This window comes from Falco cherrug, chromosome Z (genome assembly GCF_023634085.1).
Source record: "Falco cherrug isolate bFalChe1 chromosome Z, bFalChe1.pri, whole genome shotgun sequence".
NCBI classification, from domain to species: Eukaryota; Metazoa; Chordata; class Aves; order Falconiformes; family Falconidae; genus Falco; species Falco cherrug.
In genome coordinates this window covers 19,912,809-19,933,402 of record NC_073720.1, presented here as the reverse complement: position 1 = coordinate 19,933,402, position 20,594 = coordinate 19,912,809, and the positions used below count along the sequence as shown (strand labels likewise).

Genomic DNA, 20,594 nt, shown 5'->3' with positions numbered 1-20,594 from the left:
TCTCTTTTCCCAACAAGCCATGGGACAAGAGGACAATGGCCTCAAGTTGTGCCACGGGAGGTTTAGATTGGATAATAAGAACAATTTCTTCACTGAAAGGGTGGTCAAGCATTGGAACAGTCTGCTCAGGGAAGTGGTTGAGTTGCCATCCCTGGAGGTATTTAAAAGATGTGTAGACGTGGCACTTAGGGACATGATTTAGTGATGGACTTGGTAGCGTTAGGTTTGCAGTTGCACTTGATGATCTTAAAAGATTTTTTCAACCTAAATGATTGTGTGATTCAATAAAATATGGTTATCCTGCATGCATGCCTTAAACCTGGTGCAGTCAGCGAACTGGAAGAGTAAGGAATATGCCTTACCTTTAGTGCAATATAATGTGTGCATGTCATCAGGAGTTGTGGGGGGTTTATTCTGCATCAGTCTATGAACATATTTTCAACAGCTTCAGTTTTGCCTTCAAGCCTTCTCTCAGAGCAGCAGTATTCCAGAATCATTTTTTTGAGATCTTCCCATTTTTTGTTTCAGTACAGAGGCCCAGAAGTATTCTGAATTTCATAACTTGTTGCTTCTGATTTACCAAAATATGGTATTTGAAGCAGGTAGCATAACACAGCTGCTTGTGACTAATGTGGTGTGTTGGTTTGGAGGAACTGTGAGCTTTAGATACAGAAATTAATTGAGGTCACCTGTACTGATATTTTGAAGAGCACTGTCCTGCACAGCTTACTGCAACCTCAGGATCTGTTGATACGTAACCTAAGTCCCTTTAATTTGTCTTGCCTTCTTAAAATGTGCACAAGACCTTTGAAATAGTAACTCTTAAGACATCAGAGCTTGCTTAGCTGTGGTAAAATTTGACTACTATGACAATTCTTTGCACTCAAGATTAACCTCTTGAGTGTCCCACATGTGTGTTTTAATCTGCAGTCATTCCTCTTGCAGGGTTGCTCACTATGAAAAAACCCTAATTACAAGTGAAATAACATGTGACACAGCCTCTGTGTGTGTGTTCCTGTGTCTGTTACTTACATCACACATTTGTTTCTATACATGTGCAGTAAGAATATTTTCTGGCATTCAGTTGTTAATCTGAGATAAGGAAAGAGCTTATGAAAATAAACTGATTTACTAGCCAAAGTATAAACTACTGTAAAACTGTTTCAATGTTAGCTAAATAACATGTTCTGTATCTGTGGAAGCAATGTTCCTGGATTCTCTGGCTTGGTAGCAGGCTTCTGGCACCAGGTATTTTGCAATCAATAACCAAACAGATAACTAGCAAAGTTCTGAGGTGTGAGATGGGATATTACAGCAGTGAGTAGAGGAATTAAATGAGGAGAAGAAGAGGTAGACATAAACTAATTAAGAAGGAAAACAGAATATGAGAGGTTGTGCTGAGACAGCTGCTTGCCTGTTTTAGTATGTGTATCATAGTATACCTGGTAAATACAACTCTGATCCCTTACCAAACCATGGTTGAAAACTAAAGCTTTTGGAAATCAGAGGGGAGAACAACTGTGTTTTTGTTGGGTCTGTATACAGTGGGGAGCCTTCTTGTATTGGGGCTGTGGTAGCACAGAATTCAGCTTTACAGTTTTTGATCTGTGCCTCTGAAGTCTTTTTTCCATTTACAGGTTCCTCCTGAAGATACAGCTTCACCAAGAACTTCATTCAGCATTCAAGGGCTCAGACCCTACACAGAGTATGTCTTTTCAATTCGCTGCATGAAGGAAGATGGAGTGGGCTACTGGAGTGACTGGAGTGAAGAGAAAACTGGGGTCACCACTGAGGACCGTAAGTAATACATGAAAGTGAGGTACTGATTTTCAGATGTGTAAGTACTCATCAGAAGTCTGGCAGTAGCCAGCTGAAACTGTGTATCCTTACTTGAGCTGTTTGATTATGCATGCAGCAAGGGTCTCCTAAGTCACTTCCAGTACTGACTGACTTGACTCATGCATTCCAAGGAGCATGAGAATAGCTTCCCATAAAGCTGATCCTGGAGGTGCCCCTGAAAACAGCTAAAACAGGAGGTAGAGAAGAAAAGCTTCACAGAAAGTTCTGTTCTTGAAGTCTCTTAGAAGAGATGCAAGCTTTGTGCTTGTGTTCTTGTTCTGAAGTTATCCTTTGTAACTGAAACTATTCTGCCTGTGTGAAAATGTTGGTGGGTTTTGGTTTGTGGGGTGTTTTTGTAGGCAGACTGCCTTAGTTTATGAAAAACTTGGTTTAGGAGGCCATTAGAGAAAGTCATAGGCGAACAAGCATCAATAAGTATGAAATAAAAGATTTTAGTCATACAGTGTACATAGATGTCTTCACAAACTTGGTAAAGCAGTGATATGAAATCATGTGCATATAGGAAGTATAGCCTTCTATGCACTAAAGCATCTAAATAAAACACTCTGGTTTACTCTTAACTTGTCCCAAAGTATTCTGCATCTGTAACATTTCCTTGCTTGTCAGTCACTTACGGCAGCCCCTTCACTGTCTTGTACCCGCTTTGTTTGCAATATTCTGCGCATAGTAATCCTCGAGTCTTGTTGCTCATCAGTGATATGGTTGTCACTGCTGGGAGGCATAAGAAAGCAAATACTATATATAAACTTCTGACTTCAAGCAGGATTGAGTCTGTGTGGAAAACTGTTTTATTTTGGCTATATTTAATAACAAAAATCACCGTTCCCTTAGTTTCCCTTCTTGATAACCATTGGAGTTGTCATCTTGTAGATCTGGACTTGTAATATCCTGTCCCTTTGCTGTAGGGGGTGAACACTGAATTACTGCTATCGTGATTTCGTGAGGAAGACTTCTTACAGGCATCAGCTCTTCGGGGGCAGTATTTGGATCATGTTTAGTCTTGCACAAAATGCAAGCGGGATATATACAACTTCAAAGTATAAACAGATTACTGCTTGAGATACACAAAAGATAGGAGATCACTTATTTAAGCTTTAAGTTTCCAGCCCGGGCCAGGGGGGCAAAATACTTAAAACCTCAGTCAAATGTCAACTTTGTGGAACAAATCCTCAGTATTGCAAAGTTTCTGTAGTGCATGAAGTATGTTTATACTACAACGAGCTCAGTAACTTGGCTGGTCTGTCAACTCCTTGGGATGCTCCAGTCAGCTGTTAAGACATTGTCTGTTTCCATTGAACTGTATATTGTGCAGGTGTGCTGTGTTGCCCTGGACTCGTTTGTATTCCTTCAGGACAGTGGCACTGAGACTGTTACACACTGTCTTCTAAGATCTGTATCCATTGCATTCCACAGCGTGTTTAACTTCATTGATTCCTTCTGATTGCTCACAAACACATGCATTGCTCGAAACGCATTGTGGCATTAAAGTAACTACATTGTGTTATGAAATTGTTACTCTTCACAGCTCAGGAAAATTATTACAGTATTTCCCCACTAGAGAGGCCTTGCTGTCCTGCAGGTTTGTTCCTAGTGGCAGAAGGCAGTCTCTGTACTTGAGTTGTGCCAAAACTGTTAGTTGAGTATGTTACAGCATTTCCTGTTACTGATTTTTTTATTTTGTTCAGCTGTTTTGTTTTGCAGCATTTCATGACTTAGCAATTGTTGCAGAAACTGTAAACTTGTACAAAAGAAAGCTGCACAACAATAACTGAGCATATTTTTTTGGAACACTGACATTAAAATCACACCCATAGATTTGTTACAGTACAAAAAATCCTATTCTCAGATTGTGGATTGTTACATTTTTCCATTAACAGAACAAAAATACATGTAGTGTGTATACACTGCACAATCTAGACCTATGCATTTGGCCTTTTAATTTGCTCTCCGAACAAAAGCCCCATGCTTTGATGTATAACTTGCCTTGGTCTGTTTTCCTCTTGTCATTCATCTGAATAGCACACTTAAAATGAACTGGAGCTAAACCACCTTTAATAGATGGTCAAGAGGTAACTAGTATCTTCTTGAATCTGAACTGGGTCAAGCCAAGGGTCTTTATATCTATCAGAGCAGGTTTGCTGCACAGCTGTGTATATTACAGTAATATGCACTGATTTCTGGGGCCTCTTGTATTATTAAAACACCCTCAAAGGGTTTTGACTTCAAAAGCCTCGTTGATTTCCTCCTGAATCATCAGTAGCAGCAGCATTGGGAATCACTTGCTGATTTCTGACTTCAAAGAGAATTAAACAACGTGGGGATTTTATGTCTTGTTTTTTTTCAGAAACCTGGCTATTGTCAGTTACAAACTCTTTTTCTTATTCTAGAGTTCTGAGGAGTCAAACTGCTTTAGCTTGGTTGTGTCCATTTCTGCTTTGATAGCCTGCAAGACTGGCTTTGTTTCTGGCCTGTACTGATCCTACTCCATGTGGAGCAAAGGAATAGACCTTCTGGTTGTGTGCTTGATACCCAGTAGGGTATCTTCTTCCACCTACTGCAAATATTTTGATACCTGTTTAGCTTCTTAGTCAGCCTGATTATTTTTTTTTTTCTTAGTCTTCTTCTTTTTTAAAAGTACTTTAGTCTTTCCTGCTTGCACTCGTTCTGGTCTCCTTACTGTAATAGCCTATCTATTTCTGAGTGCCTTCCAAGATGCCCTCTTCTTAAGCAGTTTATTTATTGCAGTGTTTCTATGCATGTCTTTAAATAGTTACACCAATACAGGTTTCATTGTTAGAACAGTGCTTTGCTTGGAGCTTAACTGCAGTGGGTCAGAAATCCTTCTTTGAATTTTTTACAGTACTGATGCCAGAAGGTGTTGTAGTACTGTACAAAAGTATTGCAGTTCCGTTACCCTTTTTATCATAGAGAATATAAAAACTTGAGGAATTCTGGCATTCCTTGTGAACTCTTCTGCACTTTTCTGGTTTAGGTGACTTGATATTGAGGGGTAGGGAGAGTGCTGGAGCTACAAGCCATAGCAAGGTTTGCAGTATACCTACAGACAGGGCTGTACCTCTGGACAAGGCTGCATGGTGTAGGTTTGGTTGTGCCTCACTCAGCATTGTCCTCTTGGGCCCAATGTTGCAGATGCTCTGCATGTTGAATCTCAGTTATTTTCAGACTGTACACTTAGAGTGGAATTGGTGTTTTGCTTATCCTATCAGAAGTGTTTTCATGCAGGTGTTCCACTTACATACCAAGCATTATTTTTTGGAGGAACTAAGGAAATGAGTTTTGTGTATGCTTTTATAAAAAAAAAAACAGTGAGCATTTAATGATAGTCAAAGACTTTAATTCAAACAAATGCACTAAAAAATACTTGCACTACTAAGCATTGTTTGTTTCATCAGAACCATCCAAAGGACCACCCATATGGAGGGTCATTGATGCATCTTGCTCACCAGCTTCCTGGACTGTGCACCTGATGTGGAAGGTAAAGCAACATGCTCAACTGCAGGAGTTGAGCATTCTTTTAAGAACATGGGTTTTTAAGGGGCAGAGTTTACCTCAACAAACATGAGAACATAGCTGGGATAGTACAGGTTTTATTGACAGAAGTGACTTTAGTATTTCTATTATAATTATTTATGAAAAATTAAAAGTACGGATGTAGAGGCCATCAGTTAACTGACACACATCTGTGATCCAGAATATACAGAATTCACTTCTGGATTCCTGACTTGCTGTCTTCAAGCAGTCTGTGAAATTGGAAACTTTCACGTGAATAAAGTAAACCTTCATGTTACGGCTTCTGCAGTATCCTAAAACTTTTGTAACACTGTCTGGATAAGGGTACTCCAGCTGCAAAATCCATTAAGCCTAGAGCTGTACTAGAGACCAGGCATTAAATACTGCCTGTTTGTATGCAGTGGGCTTCTGTGTCTAGTTGGTTGATTAGTCTAGCTGAGAAAGTGAATGCAATTATGATCAGTCCCCATCTGCTTTCTTTTGGTCCATGAACTTCATTATATTTGAGCTAGCTGTGTTTTTATTACTTTTTCCCTGTTTCTAGGTGGCTTTTGTGAAGCTGCATGTGTATTGATATAGCATCATTTTCTGATGTAACTTGTGTGCCATGTGGCCTTTCTGACATTATTTAACTTAGAATTGGAAAACTGGTGTTACTTTACAGTTTCAACAATTTTCTTTTGTGTTATCTGAAAACTAATACTGTTACACAGAAACATTTTATTTTCTGTGTTATCTAATGACACAGAAACAAGTATTTTTCCATGTATATTAAAAGAAAACTACTTGGGCTGTTTTGCATTCGGGTTCAACACAGCTGAAGACATGAGATTCTGTTTATGTCATTGTTGTAAAGTCACATAAAATTCAGGTTTTATCAACACTTGTTCAGCAATCTTTACAGAATAGCTTTTATTAGACTGTGAGCCAAGAAAAAGAGGATCTAAACCAGAAGTAGTTCTGGAAGTTAGTACATTACAGAAATGAATATGGGTTATTTGCACGTCCCTTTAATGCGCAGCTATCTGATCTATGTAACTTGTCTCACTCTCAGACTTGTAAATCACACATCAAAGACAAGAAAGGTTCAGTCACATTTGTTCAGTATCAATATAATCAAAGATGTGTTTCTGTTTCTAATAGCCGTTGAAGCCATTTGAAGCCAATGGAGTAATCTTGCAGTATGAAGTGACTGTCAAAGCTAAATCATCTCCTTCCAGTCCACCAGAGAAATACAATGTTAATGCCACCAACCTTACATTAAAGCTGCCGAATGGAACTTATGAAGTGACTGTGATTGCCCATAACAGAGCTGGGGCATCCCCTCCATCAGTTTTACTTATCCCAGCAAGTAATTCAAAAGGTTAGTGTCCTAATAACATCTTTCAAATACATCTGTATGGCTTTTGTTATAAAAAAATACTCAGTGTTGTTAAATTATACTTCAGTTATGAGTCCACATCAAAGGTTTATGTACTCACACCTTCATTTGAAGCTAGGTGTGCTATTTTGAAGTTCTTTTTGATGCCTAGAGTTACTGTGTGCTGTATTCCCTTGTTTCTCAGCATAGTAGGCATTTTTGTTTTCTTTTTAAGAAAGCAAGGGGTGGGGGAAGCAAGCATCCTTCACTTTATGTATACGCCATCTCACCATTGTTCTGCTTTCTGATGCAGGCAGGAATTTTTTTTCCCCTGCCCCTTTCTTTTGTCTCAGTCTCATTCTTGCCGGTTTTCAGTGTCTGTTCATGTTCATTTTTCTTATGTTCTTTTCATTGTGCAGCAGTAGCAACTACAGGCTGGTTTCTCCATACTTACAGCCTCCTTGTAGACAATCCAAACGCCACCAGGATAGGAAGCAAAAAAAGGCATATGGACAGATGTTCGTTTTAGTGTAAACACCAAGGGAGAGCCACAAATTCTAAAACTATTGGATGAACTCATTAAGGGTATGTTTCAGACAGAGTAGCATTGCAGCCAGAAGTACTAGGTAAGGTAGGTGAGTATGAGGATTAGGATGGGAATTTAAAGTGTCTCAAGGTTTGATTGCTCTCTAAAATAGACCCTTTCTTTTGGAAGAAACATAGCATTTCTTTAATGCAATACAGCAGCTTACTCTGAGTGCAGAGAAGCTGAGTCTAATTCTAGTTTTTTAAATAGCCTAATAATGCTTATTTTGGACCTGATAAAAAGATTTAGACATAAGCTTCCGATCTTCAGAAAATGGCTTTTACATTTACCTAAATTCTGCCAAATTGTCACCATTACAATAACCCCAAAGTATCCATATTTGACAAATAACTATTATTATGAATACCTAGGGGAAGAACTGCAATATTTATTACTATTCTGTTTTCTGTCATTGCAGCTCCAGTGAAGAATGTTAGAACACTACCTAAAGATGGCAAGTTGTGGGTAGAGTGGACTGCTCCTAACAGTTACGTTCTTAAATATGTGATTGAATGGTGTCTGGTGTCCAACAGCTCAGACTGCATCATAGAATGGCAGACCGAACCAGGAAGCGTTCAAGAAACATACTTAAAAGGTATTTGGCTCGTAAATCTACAAATATTTGTAGAACACACTAATAACCCAAGTATTATTCTCAAAGTAAGGAACATCTCATGCGGACTAGAATTTTACTGTAGGACAGGAATCTGGGATAACGCTGAGGGCATCTCTTGGTTTATCATGAGTGTGGAAGTCTGTATGTTTTTATCAAATACAAAACTATCTAATCTGTGGTTTGACATTTACATTATGTAACAGCAAGGGGTTTATCTATGTTTTGGTTTTAGTCTTCTCATTATTGGAAACCATTAAAGTAGTAAAAAGACTAAGTGCTTTCAAAATCAAATTCTTTGATCCATCTTTCAGTTCAAACAATGAGACTGGATCAGCTTTACAGGTTTATTGTTCATTTAGTTAATATTTTGGAGCAGTATATCAATGAGCTCCAGAAAGATAGTCAGCTGCATTAAATAAAAGTGCCTCTAATAAATCAAAATCCAGAATCCCGTATCTGAAGTAAATGAGAAGGGTGGTGAGGAATTTCGCTGTCTGTGAAACAATAAATTTTAAATTCTTTTTATTAGGTGGTATAAAGCCGTTCAAGTGTTACTTGATAACTGTGTACCCTTTATATGCTGATGGTCAGGGAAGTGGACAGTCTGTGAAGGCTTATCTTCAGCAGGCTCGTAAGTATAAAACAGTCATCTTGGAGCACATAAACTAATCTATTGACTAAAAATTAAGACCTTTGCTTTAATGTGGACTATGTAATGAGAACTGGACCTACGCTTTAGGGTCATCTGACATAATTGATCTTGTCTCATCTATTAACATCTATTCTGCTTATTTACATCAGTTAGGATTTAAGCAGATGTCTGTGGCTAACTCCCTTTTTCCAATCTTTATCAGATAATTTGGTGTGATTTTGTTATTTTATTGGTTTAATAATATTACTATGCTGACATTTTAAATTTCAAGTATAAAGCAAAGACTAATTAACTTGAAGATTTCATGTGATCTGCTGATTAGTTTTTTCCTTTTTTTAAAACATCTGGAGTTGCTATGTTGTCTGACAACAATGCTTTGCAGATGAGCTAGCAGCTATTCCCTTGAAATTTTTATGCAGTAGGAATTCAGTGCTCGTTTATTAACTGCTTCTGTGGGTGTAAGGGTGCCCAACAAACTAATCTTCATCTGTCATTACAGGTCCTTCAAAAGGACCAACCGTTCAGACAAAAAAAGTAGGAAAAGCTGAAGCTGTGTTGACATGGAACCATCTCACAGTGGATGAACAAAATGGATTTATCAGAAGTTACACTATTTTTTACAAAACTATCGATGGAAATGAAACAGGTAATGGAAGGCAGAGAATTGGTTTGTGGCATTGAAGTATTCCACCTGTCTCGTTCCTAATATGTGTTACTGGAAAAAAAGGTACAGAATTGAGTGTGGCTGACAGTTTGTTCTGATGACATAAAGCTGGTGTCTGAGGTGTAGCTCTCCTCCACACCGAACAGATAAATCCCTAAGAAAGAATTCAGCCCATTTAGTCTGTGTGTAACAGGGTACTGAGTTTAGTTTCTGAAAGCTGATTTGAAGGTCTTGTGCTCCCATCTTTCTATCTAAATACAGGGTGAGATGGTGGTATAGGAAGATGAAGCTAGACCATTCAAGATGTAAAGGAGTTATCTACATTTAACTATGATAAAAACTTGGAAAGAAAAGGGGGTGGTGTAGGTGGATTTTAATCCTCCTGGCTCTCTAAATCAGTACATTACTGATGCAAAACACCTTGTTTGAAGTGCATTTTAGTTCTGTGTGGTATGACCTGCTGGCATAAGACAGGGAGCTAACACTCTCAGAAGTTGGGGGTTTTTTTTAGATTTCTTTAAATTGGAGGAGCCCCCTACTACTTGTTATTTCTTGATAACAATTTTTTTCTAACTAATAACTAGGTATTTCTAGTTCACCATGTATTGTGCTTATTAGAGACCTTTGAGCCTCAGCTTTATTACTAGTTTAGTTTGTAGCTACATTCTACAAAGCAGGGGGAACTGCACAGGATGTGTACACATAAAATATCATCAAGAAGGAGAGTAAATTCAAACACTTGAACAGAAACAAATGAATCCCAGCATTTGTTGTACAAGTTTGTAGTCTCTGCTGTATTTTCCATACAGCCATGCATTTTACTGAAACTGTCTTGCACATCTGAAGATACGATGACCTAATGCTGTTGTGTTTTTGGAGACCTAATAAATTGTACAGAAGACTAATATAATTTTTTTCCTCTCTTTAGCTGTGACAGTGGATCCTTCCAAGACAGAGTATACCCTTTCTTCTCTTACCAGTGACACACTGTATACTGTGCGGATGATGGCATATACAGATGAAGGAGGCAGGAGTGGTCCTGATTTTACATTTACTACACAAAAATTTGGTAAGGAAGAGTGGCATAATTAGTAGAAGTAGTGTTGCAACTGCATAGCAAGGCTCTGCAAGATGTGATGGAGGGGAAGATGATTTTAATGTAAAAGAAAAATTTTTCAGTTGCAATCATGTTCACAAGGCGTGTAATATCCAGGTAGTTTGTTTGGTACTCAGAGGTAGCTTAGTCAGGGTTTCTTCTGATTGTACAGAGGATGAACTGTCTTCTGCAGGTCTCCTGGATTGCTCTTCTGTGTTGGCAGACATGCTGTGTTTGGATGTGTGTTTTGTATGCTTTAGGTTATAGTATTCTTTTGCCTAGCCCTGTGTGAGTCATTAGCATTTAGTCAGTGCCCTTGTCTTCTCTTCTGGTGTCTGATGGCTCCTACCCTGCTCTTAAAGAGCCCAGAGACTGTTCTAATCTGAAGGGTGATTGGGATCTGCTGTCCTGAGAAGTGTCCTGAGAAGCTGCACATGTGTTCTGGAATCTTCACCTGCTAATCTATGTGGCAGTCAGCACATGCCATTTCTTACACCACTTCCTGAGGTTCCACATTCTCATTCATATCATTAGTTTGCTACAGTTCTCTACAGAGACTCATTTTGAAGAGTTACAAACAGGAAGCCCTCTCTCAAGCTGGCATATAAATGTAAGGGCAACATTAACTGAACTTAGCTGTGGAAAGCACTTTACATTTAGCAGGGGTATTGTTGTTTTTTTTCCTGTATGGTGTTACTCTTCCCTAAACATTCTGTAAGGTTTACTTAAGAATATGTATAACATTGGAAGGAATACATAACAGTAATGCAACCTGAAGTGTTTGCACAGGATATTTTTATGTACAGAATAAGCTGATGGATGATGTGTGACTTCGCTTGCATTACTTACTTGACTGTTGACGTTACAGCAGCCAGTAAGGCTCTGAAACACCTGGACCACAGATGAATTCACATAGATGTTATTGTCATATCTGTCCAAACTGTAAAATTACTTGCTTTGTCAGTGTTGCAGCTTCTAGGGCAGCCTATGTTTTTTGTTGATGCAAGGCATTAGATTGCTGAGACAGAGCGTTTCATGTTTTCACCAACAAGTTCTTTTCAAATGATGAAAAGGTTCTTTTGAAGGTGAAGCTTAAGACTTCCATGCTGCATGTGTATTCAGTTTCAGATTCTCCCTGTCCCTTTGGAAATGTGTGATGCTGCTGAGTTCCTTAAATGCTGAAGTGGGCTATAACGGCTTCTCTCTTTCTTCAGGGAAAGGAGAAATTGAAGCCATAGTTGTACCTGTGTGTCTAGCATTCCTGTTGATTGTGCTCCTTGGAGTTTTGTTTTGCTTCAACAAACGTGACTTGTAAGTATTAATGAAGTCTTTCTCTTAGGCTTCTGATATTTCTGAGCATAATAGATGGCAATAATTCAATACGAAAAACTAAAGAGTTTGCAGTTAGATCAGAAAAAGAAGGTAAAACATACACACATTGATTGGTGATAACACTTTTGTTTCCTTGAGAAATCAGGACCTCTTCTGATACTAATTTCTTACTGTAAACAATTAGCACACAAACTAAACATTCCATGACTTAATCCTGCAAGAACATTCTTGCTGTTCTTGCTAGAGCGGTCAGGGTTAGGCTTGTTAGGTTTTGATCAGGATATACTGTCTGTGTTTTCTTAGTCATATTATAAGAGCAGAATGATGTCCCTAGTGTGAAGCACAGCAGATTTTTTGCTGGCTGTGTTTGAGCTACTTAATTACAGTGTTAGCAAACTTCAAGCTTTACAGCCAAAAAAATTAGGCAGACCTCTTATTTATCTACCTTGCATAACCTCAGTCAAACTCTGTGCCTTTTTACTATCTGCGGGAAAACATTCTGCCTCCTGTTCCTTCTACCCCATAGGGCTTTAGCTGAGAGCTTAGTGCTGAAGTGTTTTCCTTGGCCAAGGTGTAGCACTTCTCCAAAGTCCTCAGTCAGCTATCTTGCAGGGTTCTTCAGAGTTCTCCTACAGGGGATCTGTTGTTGGAGCCTGTTCATAAAGAGCAGGATAGATGCATCAGTTTCAAAGTTTGTTTGATTGGAGGTGATTTATCTACAGAAACTTCTATGGTTGAATAACAATCATTACATTCTTAAACTTAAGAGTTCATAGTTAAAAAAAACCAAGCAAGTTTTTCTTCAAATATTTTCACTTTATTTCTAGCTCTGAGGTTGGCTTAGATTCCATGTTCTGGCTGAATATGACCCAGCAGTGTACCCAAGTTGCTAAGGAGGCCAACACCATCCTGGCTTGTGTCAGGAACTGTGTGGCCAGCAGGGCTGGGGAAGGGATTGTCCCCCTGCACTGGGCACTGATGAGGCTACATGTCGAATCTTGTGTTCAGTTTTGGGCCCCTCACTGCAAGAGACACATTTTGATGCTGGACTGTGCACAGAGAAGGAAGATGAAGCTGCTGAAAGGTCTGGAGGACAAGTCTTATGGGGAATGGCTGAGGGAACTGGGGTTGTTAAGCCTGGAGAAAAGTAGACTCGGAGGAGACCTCATCACTCTCTACAGCTACCTGACAGGACATTGTAGGCAGGTGGAGGTAGTCTCTTCTCCCAGATAAGAAGGGATAGGACAAGAGGGAATGGCCTCAAGTTGCACCAGGGGAGTTTTAGATTGGAGATTAGGAAAAATTTCTTCACCAAAAGGGTGGTCAAGTATTGGTACAGGCTGCCCAGGGAAGTAGTTGAGTCACCATCCTTAGAAGTATTTAAAAGGTGTGTAGATGTGGCACTTGAGGACATGATTTAGTGATGGACTTGGCAGTCTTGGGTTAACAATTGGACCTGATGACCTTAAAAGTCTTTTCCAACCAAAATTATTAGATACTGGCAACTGTGATACTCATAGTTATCTTAAAGAAGCAGCAGTGTATTTTTTTTTTATACTGACATGCATCTGACTTTACCTAAAAAATTGTTCTGTAGATTATAGAGTGCTATAAATTTGAAAATCCCTCACTAAACATTACTGTTTGTTCGTTTGCCTCAGTGTTGGATGGCCACATCTAATGTGTGGAGGAGTTAAGTGCAGTGCTGTGTTCTGCTAACTAGTACAACTTCCTACAAAGATGTAAAGCATAGCGGGAAGCATTCCTATTTGGAAATAAATATTCTTGCAAAATTACTGTCTAAGGGAGTGGTGTACTGGATTATGCCCTACTTCCTATCAACATAGGAATTCTGGGACTGCAGCTTGTAATTTTATTCCTTTTTTTAATCCTTTACAGAATTAAAAAGCATATCTGGCCTATTGTCCCTGATCCATCCAAGAGTAATATTGCTCAGTGGTCTCCTCAAGTTCCAGCTAAGGTAATACTCGTCTTTCTTCCTAGTCCACAAGGTTTCAAATAAACTAACCAGTGGGAGTCTTGTGTTTTCTAGCACACATTTCAAGGAAAAATAACCCTGGATGTTAAGTTTCATGACTGTGATACGATATGGTTAGAAAATGTTATTGCATTATTACATTCAGTGTTAAAAATACATGGCCCATAGGAAGTTCACAGCATAGAGCAGGCTTTAACATTGTGAATTATATTCAGTTTACTGGTTAGGAGGGTCAAGTCCTAATTATTTTACTCATTCATAGGAAATCACGATTAAGTAAACAGAATTCATGATTCCCTTTCTTAAAACCCTGAAATTACTTGTTTGCGTAGTTGTCGTGAATGAGAGAAAGCTCTAAGAGTTCCTCATGGATGAGGTGGCAGCAAAATACATGCCCCATGTGGGGTGAATGACATAGCAAATTCTGTTTGATAAATTGTGGCTGAGTTGTATGAATAAAAGCTCTGACTGAATACATTATTGGAAGTAATGTATGTGTAGCTCTCAACATAGATTGTTCCTGTGCTGCACAACAAATGGTTCTATGTTTACAGGTCGTAAAAATAGAGCAAAACTTGCGCACCTACTATGCCTTTAGAATAGCTGCATAATTAAGACTTTGTATTGGAAACATAGCTACATCCTTCATTTTCTAACAGATGCTTTGGAGATACTGCCAGACTTAGTAAGAAGAAAATGTATATGAAGAAACTCAATACAATTACAGAATAAAAGTTCAGATATTTGATGGGGGTTTTGATTTTTAACATAAACTTCCTCTTGGGCAACATCTATCTCTTTCTTCCAGCATAACTTTAGTTCCAAAGATCAGATGTACCCAGAAGGCAGCTTTACAGATGTAAGCGTCGTAGAAATAGAAGCTGATGACAAGAAGTCTTTTTCAGAACAAGATCTGAAACCCTTTGACTTGCTTAAAAAGGAAAAAAGTACTTCAGAAGGGCACAGCAGTGGTATTGGAGGATCCTCATGCATGTCTTCTCCTAGGCAAAGCGTCTCTGACAGTGATGAAGGTGAAACTACACAAAACACTTCAAGCACTGTACAGTATTCAACTGTAGTACTTAATGGCTACAGAGACCAAACACCTGTACAAGTCTTTTCAAGGTCTGAGTCAACTCAGCCACTGCTAGATTCAGAAGAGAGGTCAGAGGATCACACGGGAGGAGGTGACAGTACAACACAGAGGCAGCAGTATTTTAAACAGAATGGTGGTCAGGATGAAACCAACACAGACAGGCCATGCTTTGAAAGAACAAAGCAAATTACTTCTGCTAATGAGGGGGATCTTGTTGGATTTGCACAACTGCAGATCTTGGGTCAGAGTTCACAGCCGTTGGGCCTTGGGCTGGATAAAAGTACCCAGGAAGCTGCTCTATCAGATATTTTACAGACAAGTACTGAAGGACAAACTGTGAGACCTGAAACAGTGGAAGGGAATCCACCATCAGCTGATGAAATGCCAAAAAGTTACCTCCCACAGACTGTGAGACAAGGAGGCTATATGCCTCAGTGAGAGAAGACTGGTTGTGTTTAGGCCTTCATTAGTGCCTGTTCACACTTTCTCCTGTGTCTCTGATAAACTAAGCTAGGTATTTTTATCTGAATGCAGATTGAAATACTGAAATTAAGTGAAGAGTAATTTGACAGAGTACAACAAGGACTCTGTTTTTGTGGAAAATTTGCAGTCCAGACCTACTGGAGACTGATTTACGCACTACATAAAATCTTTTGTCTGGATAGCTGGGGTTTTTGTGTCTTGTAACAGATTTACATGATTGAAAATGGCAAGTTTCAATTATCACATCAGCTGATAGGCCTCCTAGAAGAAAAGTTCTGATTTGTGACAGTGTACAAGCCTAAAAAGCCAGCTTTAGCTGCTTGGAGCATCTTTGTGCTAAAGTAAGACTGAAGCTTAGTATTCTAACATGGAAGAATACTTGTCATGGACTTTTCAGTAGCTTGATTCACTTTCTGAATTTTGACTTGGCCCAGTGTCTCAGTTTCCAGCTTACCAGCCATGCAAATCATGTTCGTCCCTGTTGAAAAATTATAAAAATTAAATAGAACATACTATGGTCTGCAAATAAGAAAATACAATGATTGCTTGACTCTGAATGCTACTATAATAATTGATATTCTGCCTACATTTAGATATGTGTGCACATGAATTAGATAATAATTTGGCCTAAAAATGTGCCTTGCAGCTTGACACAGCAGTTCAGTCTCATTTTCAGAAGTTCAAAAATCCAGATGGAAACACAGATTGAGAGTCGTTTAAAGGCTTTGTACCCAAATTACTGTCTGATTATACTGTACCTCTCTGGTCATAAAAACTGCCTTTGTTTAATAAGTGCACCTTTGCTGTAGATGGCTTGAGAGGCAAGTTAGAAGCTGTAAGTTTTTAACATTTTTCTAACTGGTCAGGAGAAAGGGAATATGACCTTCTTCCTGATTGACTACAGTGATTAGTGTGCTGTAACCTCACTGCTAATGCTGCAGGACCTTGAAACTGAAAGCAGTAGAAAACAAAGCATTTAAGTCATTGAAGCTCTCAGAAGGAAAAAAACAAAACCTATACCCTGAATTTGAATGTTACTGGTAGTGTGTATCTATTAGCAATCATGAGCCACATATAACACATGGATTTCAGGAAAAAAGTAAGGAATTTTATCTCTCACTTCTTCCCTCTTCACACAGTTTGCATTTTATTAAAGAAGATACATATCTCTCAGACTTCTTCCCAAGAAAAAATTTAAAGAAAAATGAAATTACATTAAAATAAACCCCTTCTCCAATCATAAATAGAAATTTGATGGCACTCTTGTAGATTTTAATTTTTTTAACAACATTAGTCTAGTCAGCTTTTTAATTTGACACTAAGAAAACCTTAATTCAAGACACTAAATGCTGTGGTGTGAGAATAAAACAAGGGTTTTATTTCTCCTTCGGCAAAAGAGCTATGTATTTAATACCATGTGTAAGCTTGTGTGCTGGAATCTCTAGTGCTACTGTTCTGCAAAGCACTTGCTAAAGGCCCTGGAAAGGCAGGTGTCAGTATCATTTCAACTTCCCTTGTCCTTGTCTGCCAGCTTGCATGGAAGGACAAGTTTATGTGTAAATATTCACACAAATTTGTCTTCTGCTTTTATTACAAAGAAATTCAATGCTGGAGTGAGTTCATAAGATTACCTCTTGGGAGTCTGGACTACTTAAAGCAGAGGAAGAATGCAGAATCTTTAATAACATTTCAGTATTCCATGGTTCCTTTCCCTCAACAATGTTTTTTTGGATCTGGGCTCTTTTTTAAACTAAAAAGCTATGTTGTAGCTTACTATAACTAAACCTTTCTTCAAACCAGTCCACTTCCTTTTTTCCCTATTCCACCTCAGCACTTTCAAACACCCTTGCAGAAGACAAGGGCATGATGAAAACTATGCTGTCATGAGACAGCAGAGACCATCTTCCATTTTCTTAGAGGTTGAATGAGCATTTCTTGGAATTCCTCTTAGAAAATAATAGCAGTTACTTTATTGGGGGATGGTTCACCTTCTCTATGCAAACTTCATGCGGACTGTAGAAACCACAAGTAAAAGGGAAAGTTGCTGTTGAGCAGTGTGTGTGCTTATTAGAACTAACCTGCAGCCACATGCATCTAATCCACCTCCTGCTCATCTTTGAAGTATTGTGAGCCACAACCTGGCTACTTAGTCTGAACATTGCTTCAGAGGCCTGGATGTTTTCAAAAACATGCTGAAGATTTTTTTTTAAAAAATGTTTTTGTGATCTAGTAACAATAACTTTTGATAGCATACATCATATGTGAGGGACAGCTTGAGTTATTCCTGAAGTTGCTATTTGCCTTTCAGTTGTGTGAAGGGAAGGCATGTTCTTCTCAGTTGGTGTTAATCATGGACCATTTCCAACTTTAGTGTCAAGAGATTCTCATTTTTAAAGGTCTCTGCAAATCGGGAGTTCTTGCCTGTCACTTAATGGCATCTTTCTTTGTTGTTTATGAGCTAGTGTTAATGAACTCTCACAGAATCATACAGGAGAGTATCCTAGGGAGACTTCTGTCTATCGGGCAGAATTATATTCTTTCAGGCTTGTGCATTTATCTAGGGCTAAAATACTAAAGACTAAGCAGGAGATACTGAGGGGTGAACAGCTTGTAGAAGTCACAATACAAGTAAGTAACAGGTTTACAGCTTGTTAATAAACCTATGTGCCAAATACTGTATCATGCAGTGTTCAGAGTTTAACAGTTTTATACTTTGGATCATAACAATCCAATTGTATCAAATAGTTGCCTACAGGTTTTTAGAGTGTCTGTAATGTAATTATAGCAATCCACTGAAATTCTCTGAACTTGGCCCTAAGATAGTAATTAAAAAAGCTTTCTCTCCCCATCCCCCCAGCCAATTATTATGGTGCACTTTACAAAATTAATAAAGGCATTATTAAAATAAAATCACACTTAAGTATTGACACTTTCATGTCCATCTTGATTTTCTGGAATGGAATTTTTCAGGTAGGGGTAGGAGAATATTTTTAAAGACCTTGTTACTTTCTTGGCAGAAAAGGGAGGCTAGTAGAAATACACAGTATTTTTCCTGTATTACCATGTTTGAAACATGTCTGAAATGCAGGCTGGCTAACTGCTCTGTTCACAAGAAAGTGAATATATTTATCCTTGTAGTTCTGTTGTGGTTCTTTTGGAACAGGGGTTGTTTCTGGGGTGTGGTGGCATACTTTCAAGGTGGATAGTCTGGGAATATCCTCTTATTAAACTGTAGCGAAAGTCCTGGGATTATGTTCCATGTGCCCTACTATAATAAACTAAACTGCCTGTTAAGCCTTAAACCTGGCAGCACAAAGCACAGCAGAATTTAAACTGTTGTGGAGTGTTTGTGACAGGCATGTGCCTATCTGTGCTACAGCAGCCTAGCAAAATTCAAGTTATCAGGACTGGAAAAAACTTTGGCCCTGAGAGGAGGAAGTAGTTTTCATATGAGGGCTGAATCCTGTTCTTGAGCACATGAGAAGGCCTGTGGCCTGGGTTGGGGTTTGCAGCTTTAGCTTTGACTGTAAATCATGAGCACCACCAGATGGTTAAAACTTACATTAGTATGCCCAGTGTGTGGTAATCACCATGCTGATTGAACTTCAGTAACTGAACTTGTTTAATTAGTGCCAGGTCTGAATACCCAAGACCCACATCGATATATGCTGATATGGTATTGACTTCTTAGTGGGATCTGAAACCCCAAAGACTATCAAATTGTTGATAGTCAGCTCCACTCCAGGATATACACATTCTAAATTGTAATTTATCTGCATTAAATGGGACTAAATATACTGGTTTATTTTCCCTGAGGCAGTTGTTACAACTAAGTTTAACTGTTATTTGGATATATTAACTATGTCAAAAAGTTCTCCTGACTGATAGACTGTAAAACTTCATTAATACCCTGTAACCTCTTGTCTGTTTGCTAGGATGGATACATATAGCTATTTTAAATTCCAAGCATTACTCTTAATGTTATTTGGAAGCAGTTTATAACAAAAATGTTGAGTCTTGTCACAAAACAGCCATTTGGGAATTACAGCCAACTGCAGAGTCTTCAGCTTAGCTCTTGATCAAGAAAACTGTGGCAAAGTGGAGGTTTAAGTGCAAAAGTCTGGAGAACAGTAAAATTAAGTATCTGGCATTGGACTCAGAATTTCCTATTTCTTTTTCTTAAAAGTGAAAGGATCAGTTAAGAAAGATGAAGCTGAAATGCATATGTGTGTTTGCTTTCACTGTTGTTTCCTTTGTAGCACTTGTGCAATCTGAGCCATTCCTAAAAATGAAAGCAGTGCTGACTTAATGCACAAGGATGCATTTTTAAGGCCACAAGATCTGATACAAACACATTTAAAATTACCAACAAAGGGCCAGATCTCAACAATTGTCCACTTCCCCCCTCTCTTAATTTTAGTGCCGAGAGAGGGTGGGCAGTAAGTGCCTCCCAGAATGCAGCCTTAGCCAGTACTTGCCTTTATTTGCAAGGACAACCTTGAAGGGGATATATGCAATAAAGTCACTGATACTCTGCAGAAGCACACTTCTGTAACAATAGATGAAAAACACATTTGGCACAACTGTCGACAGACAGCTGGAAAGCTCCACGTCCTCCTACTCGGACCGAAGCATCTTCTGCACCACTCATCAGCTGTTCTCCAACAACTGCAGGCACAGTAGACGAGTGTTGTCTGCAGTGCTGAAACTGGTAACTTCTATTGCTTTTCTTCATATCAAAGCACATTCTTTAATGGATCCAGTCAACTTGCCATGTTTTTTTAACACGCCAGTCTTGTTTACAGTATCACATATAGCCTGACACTTTGATACGGTTGGGGTTGAGGAATCTGCGATCTTTAAGTTACTGGTCACCGAATGTTGCTGTGCTGATACATGCATCTGGGTAAGCGGAGGCGTGGGACATGGGGATAGACATACTAACAAGGAAAGTGCCTTGATGCTGGATTGGATGGCTAGTGAATGTAAACATTGAGTCAAATTTTGCTATGTACTTAAAGTAGGTATGGCTGATTAACCTACTGGTGATTTGAATGCCAGCTTTAAAGGGCTTGTATACTCTAGCCAGAGGTTAAACTTGTAAATGCTGCATAAGCTGTCTCTGTATGGAAATGTGTTTTAATACCAGTACTCTATCTTGATTCTTTTGCAACCTGCATGTTTATTGTCATATAAACTCTGCTTTCTACAATTTACTTCATGGTCAGTTTTGAATGTCTTCGTCTGTTACCCAACTGAGCCTGAATGTTGCATTTGTCTAGTACATAATATATGAAAAGAAAACAAAATTCCATACTT

At 38.7% G+C, this 20,594-nt stretch overlaps 1 protein-coding gene across 2 annotated transcripts in view; it reads left to right on the top strand.

The window, feature by feature from the left end:
• IL6ST (interleukin 6 cytokine family signal transducer) overlaps positions 1-20,594 on the top strand; it is a 36,565-nt gene extending 15,971 nt beyond the window's left edge. Inside the window, exons 7-16 of one of the 2 annotated variants that reach the window (XM_055699148.1) lie at positions 1,638-1,797; positions 5,274-5,356; positions 6,535-6,754; positions 7,756-7,932; positions 8,483-8,584; positions 9,105-9,251; positions 10,198-10,338; positions 11,580-11,676; positions 13,597-13,678; positions 14,505-20,594. In XM_055699148.1, coding sequence (XP_055555123.1) covers positions 1,638-1,797; positions 5,274-5,356; positions 6,535-6,754; positions 7,756-7,932; positions 8,483-8,584; positions 9,105-9,251; positions 10,198-10,338; positions 11,580-11,676; positions 13,597-13,678; positions 14,505-15,230 — 1,935 coding nt within the window. In that variant the 3' untranslated portion in view covers positions 15,231-20,594. Of the gene's footprint in view, positions 1-1,637; positions 1,798-5,273; positions 5,357-6,534; positions 6,755-7,755; positions 7,933-8,482; positions 8,585-9,104; positions 9,252-10,197; positions 10,339-11,579; positions 11,677-13,596; positions 13,679-14,355; positions 14,443-14,504 lie in introns of those variants that run through there. The other variant, XM_055699149.1, reaches the window with a different exon arrangement.